We start from the raw sequence: 9,006 nt of genomic DNA on the forward strand, positions 1-9,006 counted from the left end.
ATATCTGCTTAGTGGAGCTACGGTTGCTAACGGAAATTCATGCTGTAGTTTAAACATTCTGCCTCAGTGGTGTGTGTGTGTGTGTGTGTGTGTGTGTGTGTGAGTGTGAGTTTTCTGCAGTGTAACATCACATACGTGTACAGTTTATCAATAAAGACCACACAGATGTCTCAGAAGAAGCTCGCCAGGTCTGTTTTTAGTGGTTTAAGCCAGTATGAGATCAATATTCCTTGTTTTGTTCATGGAAACATGGAAATGGAGAATTAACACGAGACAAAAGACCTTTAATGATCCAACAGACTGTAATTTGGTGTCACAAATGAGGTCACGCTGCTTGAAGATCGCGTCCTTGGTTCAGCGTTTCCACCCTTGGCGTTCTTCAGCCACTTCAGCTCTGATTAATCTCCACGCGCCTCTTCCCTCCCGCTAAAGTAATGCCGGATGTGATGGAACACCGCGTTCCCAAGGTTAAGAAAGTTTTCGCAGAGCCGTTTCCACATCATTTTCAGCCCGCAGAGCCCATCTGTCTGCAGCGCTGATTCAAATCTCTCCCTGCAGGATGACAGATTTTCAGTCCAGAAAATGGTGGACGGGCATTTTAAAAGGTTTCAGACGGTGCCGTAAACACCAGACGACCGGTGCACACAGAGTAAATTGGAGAACTTCTTTCCTCCCACGCTGGATAATTGCTAACGTGCTAATGTTTCCCTTACCAGCCGCTCCGTTTCCACCATTCAGGGACAAATTCATATCGCTATAATGAAGATTCAAACAGAAAGGCCAAATTAACATTCTGTCAATCTCCCAAATGACTGTTTTCTTTAGGAAAGAGAATAATTGGCTGTTTTCAGTATTTTTGGATAAGGAATTATAGTTTAATAATGGATTATAAACAAGAAGGAGAGGATGCGGGATTTTGTGGAAGTTGTTAACAAATTGCAGCGTAATTAGACTTCTACTTTTTATACTGCGTTTGTGCAAAGAAGGGAAAAAATAACCCAGCTCCGGAAAAAGCCTGTGCGGAGCATCATCTAAGGAAAACTCAGATAAAGAGGGAAAACTTCCGGCTACGGGAGCAGCTATCGGCTCCAGCAGGCGGCCCCACTCTTCTTCACTGGACGTGTTATTAAGATTAAACTGAGTTTCTCCAATGAGCTGCCTGAACGTGACATTTGGATCAAAACTGTGAGGAACAAACTGGAGAAACAAAGTCGAGGAAACTGTTGCAGAACTATCACAGGAAGGAGAACCTGAAATGAAGGCTTCTGTGTTTGGAAAATGGATCTTAGCGTCCGTATTCCTCCTTCAGCGCTTCTTTAGAGGTGCTTCAACACCTGTTGATGCTCGGCTGGCCTCACTGGGAGCCGTGGTCGTCTGCCTCTGGCAACTAAATAGGTGGAGAAATAGACGGAAATTACGAAGCATGACTCGGCATGAGCGCTTCTGCACCATTCTGCACCCTCGCCGCTCAAGAGTGGCGCTAATGCTTCGCTGTCAGGTCTGGCGGCTTTTGTCTGCAGACGCCCCAACGTCGTGCGAGGGTCCTCGACAGGCTGATGGCGGCTGCGATGCCACACTTGGTCACCTCTGGCGGTCTGGGAGAGAGCCCGAAGGTGGGGGCGAGCTATCGCTGCAGATGCAGCAGAAGCAGTGATGGGTGGTCCCCGAGTGTTGGTGGCCGATAAGCTGGTGCTGATGTACCCTGAAGGAGCCTCACACACACTTCCACGCATACACCCCCACTCCATGTTTCCACTTATCTTCTGGAAGTGAGAGGCAGTCTTTCTGCCCCCCCACTCTCTCTCTCTCTCTCTCTCTCTCTCTCTCTCTCTCTCTCACACACACACACACACACACACACACACACACACACCACTTTATCTCCTCATTCTCCATCTTGGTGAACAGTGAAATCAGATCGGGCAGAGAACGCGCTGTATCAAGGCAGAACCGGAGGAAGTCCGAGCTGTTCCAAGCTTTTGTGAGTGAGGTGGAAGGGGGTCGAGACGTAGGGAATTGTGGGTAATTTTCTCTTTTCGCCACATTTGCTTTGATCTTATAATGCAGGACCGGATGTGTAAGAAAAAGGCAGTGGGTGGAAGGAGGTGTAGAGAATCGGAATATGAGCAACACGTGGAAAGTTCCTTGACGCCTGTGGGAGAGGAAAGGTTGTGTAATAGTCAAGATTCCTCTTGTTGAAGCTCCCAAATGGGGTCTAAAACTTACTTTCTTTGATCTCTTTGATGGATTTGTATCGTGCCATCCTGATCTAAACTCCCATCTTGGAAAAGCTTTCCAATCTGTTTCTGTTCAATCGGAGTCGTTGCTCCACCTTGTAGTTCAGTCTGTCCGGCCTTCAACGTGCACGTGCCGCCGCAGCATGGTAACAGAGTTTGGATCATCACTGCACATTTTTTACAGTGAATCATAGCTAATATTAATCAGTCCTAAGCGTATGGAGAGCTCGTATCCAGTGTAAACGGACTCGCGGTTTAAAGTTCTCTTCCTAAAAGATGTTTTTGAAGCAGTCGGGGGGAAAAACCCACCCAGTTCCCTCCACCGACTCGTTTGCAGCCGATAATTAAAAGACTCCTCGGGGAAACGGTGCCGCTTTAAGTGACCTCCCTGGAGAAAGGCGTGCAGCGCCGGTGCGCGGAGCAGAGCGGGAACATTGTTTTAAGAGAATTTGGGGCCTTTGCTACTCCCTGCTATATTAGTCTTTGACATTTTTGCACCAGCGTCTTCCTGACTTTCTCAGAAAGGGACCCGGTAACTCAATCTCCCCTTTATGAATTAAACATCTGTGGAGGCATAACGAGCCAGCCCGAGCCTGATGAGGCCTTGTTCAAATTCCTAGCGTCATTCTCATTGTAATATGTATAAAAAGCCCTCAGAAGTCAGAGACGGGGAAGCATTAGCATATTTAGTGATTCACTGCTGCGGCCTTCAAAGATGCTCTTCTCTGCGACTTAAAAAAGTCACATCCGAACACACACACACGCTCGGACTGTGAGTTCTGACGGGCTGCAGAGGTTAAGAAACGCGGCGCAGGAGGGAGCGGGGATATTTTTTTCACCCCCGCAGGGCAGAGAAAGGGAATGATGAAAGGAGAGTTGTGTACCTGTGGGAGGTCAACATCGACACAACCCCGGCTCGGAAAATGACCGGCCCGGGGAGCAGCCCCGTTGTTCAGGGAGCGGCCAGATGGAGTGCACGGCAGCGCTGTAAACACTAATGGCGTTCCGAGCCTGAAGGCTGCTGCTGCTCGCCGCCGTGGCTGCTGCGGCAGGAATGGACCCGCGCTGGTTCCTCGCTATTGTGTGTGGGGGGGGTGAAAAGAGGGAAAGTTTCGGAGCAGAAAAGAACTCGCGGTGTGTGCCAGAGCGGCCCGTCGGAGCCCCCGCTGGGAGGAGAGGAGGGTGGTTCAGGGGGAGGCGGCAGCAGGAGGTCCCCCCTGTTCTAGGAGACGGAGCTCAGCTCCCGTTCCTCAAAAGTTATTGTTTTGGGTCTCACGAATGTGACGTTTGCACTTTCTCACACACACACACACACACACACACACACACACACACACAAATGGCATCATTTGAAATAATAACAGTCGCTGCAGCAACCATCACCTGTAACGCGGCTTCCTCTGGAGATAAAAGCGGAGGCTTTGAACACACGCGCACTGTAAAACAATCGGTGGGCAGGAACCTGCTGCTGCTGTGTCATCCATCACCTCGCCACACATCCCCCGCCAAGGCGCCGGGCTGAAATACAAAGAATGAACTGGAGCGGGGAAAAGATGGAAACATTAGAGGAGGACAACAGGTGTAATTTGAGCTTCACTGTGATTAAAATGTCACTCAATAAGACTCTTCTGGGGTCTGTTGAACCCTTTATAGTCTTTAATTACTCTGAAGTGGTGTTGTGCCCCGAATATGTTTTTCCAGCTCCTGATTTTTAGTGGTTGTTAACCGTTGATCAGATTACACACAGAGACGACGGCCGGTGTGCTGCCTTATCGATCTGCAGCTGCGAGACACTAGAGAGAAAATAAACAGTCAGAAAAACGCACCTAAAGGTCCACGAAGGCGGCTGGAACGTCCAAACTTCAGCGACGTCTCCGTGGAATGAGAATGTTTTCCCCTGCCTTCCTTCCTTTGGCGCGTTTGCTTTCCCAGGATTCATGAATTCCGAGTGAAGGCTGAATGCCAACCGTGGAGTCAGCTGGTGAGTCAACAGGAGCGGGTGTTTACCTACACAGGTGCTGTATAATGGATGTCTGCGGCAGCCGGTGCAGGATGTGGAATCTGAAATGGGAAAGTTTACGATGCAGAGCTGCCGTGATGAAAACAGAATTCATGGAAATGTCGAATTTATTCCTGACGCAAGGCAAGCTAAAGGTCTGAAATGCTGGTGGTTAAACACCAACACACCTCTACTGCTTATACCTGTTGCCATGGTGATATTTACAAGCTGCTCTCAGTGTGACGGAGAAAAGGGCGAATTTAATCCTGAAAAACCTCCCAGCGATGATGCCTGGTGTGGCGGGAAACTGCTGCCATATCACCGGTGCTATGCTAATGTTGCTACGATGACACGACAAGCGGGAAAATACCGTGTAATCAAGTCATCAGGCCCATTACGCTGCGTGATTGTGTTTGTTTTTGATTGTGCGCCTCATTATTAGGTTCGCAACCACCTGGATTGTTGTTTTTTCTGTTTTATTCACTGTTTTTCTGCTGTACGCAAATGGCAAACGTGCTTATTTGGATACAAATGAATCTGATATTGTGGAAGAAACGGCTGTTGTCGTTTCACCCTGTCAGAAACCCCCCGCTGACACGCACGTTAACCTTTCCCCGCGTCACAAATGCCATCCAGACAAAATGTCCAGGGCCAACATAAAGAACACCAACGGCTCTGAAGACTTTAGAAGGCTGATAGAGACAAAGCGAACCAGCAGTCAGCTCTCATACGTCCCAGAATTCAACGGTCACCTTTGCGTTTTGTGACGGAGAAAAGATGAAATGTGCTTTTATCTCCCCCACCCGTCGCACCTTCACACTGCCTTCAGATAGCAGAAGGCTCCAATAAAACTGGCCTGCAAATGTCTGGATACTTGCACCATCGTGCTGCCTCTCTGGTGCATCTTTATGCTGCTCCATGTTTCCTTGGCCTCCAGGCTTTGGACACAACAGTCTGCATCGAAGTCTCATCCCTGACGTGTAACGACCTGATATTTGGGCTGTTTAGAGGAGCCAGTGGGCCCGTTCACCAGTTTAACTGATCAGGTTAACTTTGGCTGAACACTAGTGATTTATTTCACAATGACTGGACTTAAATGACGCCGCGCGGAGGCTCCTTTCATGCTTCTGACTGCAGGCAGCACTGGAGCAAACTGTGGAGCTTCTGAACTCTCAGAGAAAAAGAACCCCGCTGATGGAGGAGGAGGAGGAAGAGGAGGAAGAGGAGGAGAAAAAAGAGCTACGACAGGAGCAAAGGACTCAGCCCCCTCAAAGAAATGTGCTCCAAACCCCCCCACCGACCTGTCCCACAGAAATATGGAGGAATCTAAAGGCCTTTGTGGTTTTTCAGTAAAAACACGACGTTTCTCCAAAGATCCCGAACAAAATGGTTGAGAGGATGAAATCAAGGCGAATAGAATCAAAGACGCCTTAAAAGATGAAAGAGTTTTAGAATGTTAATGGACCTGATGCTCCGAGATGACCCACATACGGTACATTTATGATTATTGCCTGTCAACATTTAAAGTTTTAAAGTGTGTGTGTGTGTGTGTGTGTGTGTGTGTGTGTGTGTGTGTGTGTGTGTGTGTGTGTGTGACTCCAAATGACACGTGTTCAAATTAGCCCGATTAAATCTGATTTAATCAGTTGTATAGAAAAAGGAAGAGAATATTTTAATGTTCTACAAAGTAAACTGGAAACAGAAAGGCCGAGGTTGTAGGATTAGAATCCATTTCTAGTAAATGATTCTAAAATATCGATGTGGTTCTCTCAAACCTGGAGATCGAGCGGCCGTTTGATTCCTGCACTCTCTTTACCGTCACATCCTGGAACTAGAATCCGGCCACCAGGTGAAACTTAAATCACAGAAACAAACTTTTATCTGATTTTCTTCAACGTGAGGAACTCGGCCTCGTCTCCGGCATCGCCGTGAAAGCGGATCCCGGCGTGGAGGGGTTGAGCGAACGCCGTCTGGACACGGTGGAGCAGCGTCATGGTATGAGAGATGTTGTAGAAAGCCAAGATTCCTGCGCTGTGGTCCAGATACACTCCGATCCGACTGGCTCCATCTCCCACGATGGGAGTTGGGACTTTGTCGTGATAGAACACGTAGTTGCCTTTGTCGCAATGCAGCGCCCACGAGTTGAGATTGAACCCAAACCCGCTTTCATTAAAGTAGAGCCTTCGATGGATCGACCGGTAGGACAGAGCCACGGAGAGCCCCCCTTTAACGGACACCTCCCAGTAACAGCGCCCAGCCATCCTCTCCTTGCTCAGGGCCTGGTAGCAGTAGAGGAACCTCTCTGGGTTACTGAGACATGGCTGAGCGTGAGGCACGTACGTGGCTCTTCTGTTGCCCTCGGATACCACTATCATCGGGTGTGCCGTCTTGGGATCCAGAGTGAGGTTGCAGGAATATTTCAGGAAGTCTGCTCGTCTCTGGGGCTGCGGCGACGTCGGAACTTCTGCCGCCATCATGGCGTCCGTGTCGGAGCCGTCGGGCCAGTTCTCCACCAGGTTCTGTATCTTCTGCTGGACGTGGGACCAACCGGCCGTCGCGTTCTCAAAGTGCTTGAGGTGGCGGACTTGTGTGACGGGGGAGTCCGCAGGCTCGGCGAGGCGCAGCAGCGAGAAGGAGCTGTGGAGAAACTGGGTGTGGTCCTGTGTGAGGAAGAGCTCCTTCAGCTGGTCGTTCGCCCTCGTCAGCTCCTCGATCTCCTGCTGCAGCTTCTCCTTCAGCCTGCTGGCGTGGCTCATCTCGACCTCTCGCATGGCTTCGATCTGATCCCTCTTTTCAGAGTGTTTTCTTTCCAGATGTTGGAACATCTCATGGAAGAACCTGTCGATATCTTCCACCGCTTTGTTGGCGGAGTGATCGACCACCTCCACCTCCTCCTTGAGCGCCTGGAAGTCCTTCCCCTTCTCCTGGATCCTCTGCTGAACTTCCTTCTGGATTTCTATCAGCGCTTTCTGCCTTTCGGTTCTCTCCATCACGGTCGACGCGGTGTCGTGGTCCTTGTGCGCGTCCATGTAACAAATGCTACAGATGAGCTGCTGGTCGGTGCGGCAGAACATCTTCATCACCTCGTTGTGCTGAGGGCAGAAGTTCTGCTGCAGCGTCTCGCGCGGCTCCACCAGCGTGTGTTTTTGAAAGGCGGGCGATTGGAAGTGAGGCTGGAGGTGCCATCTACAGTAAGACACCAGGCACACCAGGCAAGACCTGATGGCTTTCATCTTCTCGCCGATGCAGGAGTCACAGGCCACGTCTTCGGCGCCAGCGGAGCAGTCGACGGGATCCAGGCGACCCCGGCGTTGCAGCTGCTCCACCAAAACCCCCAGGATAGTGTTTTTCATCAGCACGGGGCACGGCGAGAAGCTCTGCAGGCACTGAGGGCAGCTGGGGACCGGCTGCCTGTCCCAGAGGTGTGTGATGCACCTTCTGCAGTAGGTGTGTCCACAGGGGATGGTCACTGGCTCCTCCAGCAGGTGGAAACAGATGTAGCAGGAGAAGGGGTCCTCCATCCCGTTCTGGGCCATTTTAGCTCCGTGGTGCCTTTGGGTGGAAAAAGGAGCAAAAAAAACACCTTAAATATGATGTGAGCTCCAAATGATGTTTTCATCTGGTTTATTTTTTTAATTTAGCCATTGAAATACTGAACCTTCGTCTTCGTCAAATCTCGGAACACCGTCTTATAACGGTCGCTGCAAGCAAGACCTTCCTTTTTAGACTTTTACTTCAGGGAACTTAAGAGTTTTCAACAACTTACGTTGTCCTGCGTTGTACTTCAGTAACAGGCAACTGTGGCAGCAGTGGTATAGAGCACATATGCTATAGTATGTGGCATGAAGCAAAGCCCCTTTGATCTTTTGATGTCTTTGATTGTATTTGTGTGGAGGGGCACTGGGCTTCATCGCATCACAAAAGGACAAAAGTGGTGGCACGCTATTCCAGATTGGGCCGCATGCTTTAGTGACCTCCTGCAGCAGTCACCTTGCTTTGATCAGAATGCAGTACAGCTCCCAGGTGACCCCTGAGGTCCGGCCTGTCTTTGACCCAGTGGAACCAGTCTGGCCCATTGTGCCAGTAACAGTCAGCGGCTTCCTGACCCCGGCGTGACCCCCAAACCTGAACTCCACAGAGCTGCTGTGTTCATGTAAGTGTTAGGGTTAGCTGGGTTAGCTCATATGTTCGTTGGCCGCTCACATCCAAGCGTAACCGCCTGTTCTCAGCTATTAGCATCGTGTTACAGCTGCCCGAGGGCACGGGGGCAGTAATGCTCACGGTAGTTGCCGAGGCTGAAGACAGTTTGCTGTCACACTGGGAGGGCCGGAGCGCGGCGGCGAGCCCGGAAAAGCTGCTCCCTGGACCCGCTGTGGGCGGACGGATTCCCTTGAAGCAGCGTCGCTGCTCACCAGCATGTAAATGCTGTTTACCCACCTCTCAGTGTGATTTAGCATCTACAGCATTTACACGCCCCCCCCCCCCCAGGGGTGTTTTTGTTGAGTACGCCGGGGGCCTCGCTGCTAATCCCAGCGTTGCTTGTTTGGTCACTGATTAATGATCCTCAGGTGAACGCAGGATAACGGCTACACGTGTGAGGAGGGATTCAAAGAAATGAACCTTCTGCTTCTGCTAATTGTTGTTTTAGTAAAGGGTCTAAATCTAGAGCCCTGCGGGGGGTCTCCTCCGACAGACGTGTTTGGATGGCGCGAGGCGTAAAACACCCCCGAACACAGAGCAGCGACAGCTCACGTGCTGCTTGAATTGTTT

General features: G+C 50.4%; 1 protein-coding gene and 1 long non-coding RNA gene across 2 annotated transcripts; both read right to left on the reverse strand.

Moving 5' to 3' along the window:
* Window positions 1-263: 263 nt before the first annotated feature.
* On the reverse strand, window positions 264-4,412 carry LOC130516514 (uncharacterized). Its single transcript, XR_008947508.1, has 3 exons — window positions 4,064-4,412; window positions 3,621-3,774; window positions 264-552 (listed from the first exon to the last, which is right to left on the reverse strand). It is a non-coding gene; the product is annotated as an uncharacterized LOC130516514 (long non-coding RNA).
* A 1,417-nt stretch (window positions 4,413-5,829) lies between these two features.
* Window positions 5,830-7,991, reverse strand: LOC130516004 (E3 ubiquitin/ISG15 ligase TRIM25-like). The gene has a single exon (XM_057016726.1). The coding sequence runs from the start codon at window positions 7,770-7,772 to the stop codon at window positions 6,114-6,116; it is 1,659 nt and encodes a 552-aa protein (XP_056872706.1). The 5' UTR covers window positions 7,773-7,991; the 3' UTR covers window positions 5,830-6,113.
* Window positions 7,992-9,006: the final 1,015 nt, after the last annotated feature.

This window comes from Takifugu flavidus, chromosome 19 (genome assembly GCF_003711565.1).
Source record: "Takifugu flavidus isolate HTHZ2018 chromosome 19, ASM371156v2, whole genome shotgun sequence".
NCBI classification, from domain to species: domain Eukaryota; kingdom Metazoa; phylum Chordata; class Actinopteri; order Tetraodontiformes; family Tetraodontidae; genus Takifugu; species Takifugu flavidus.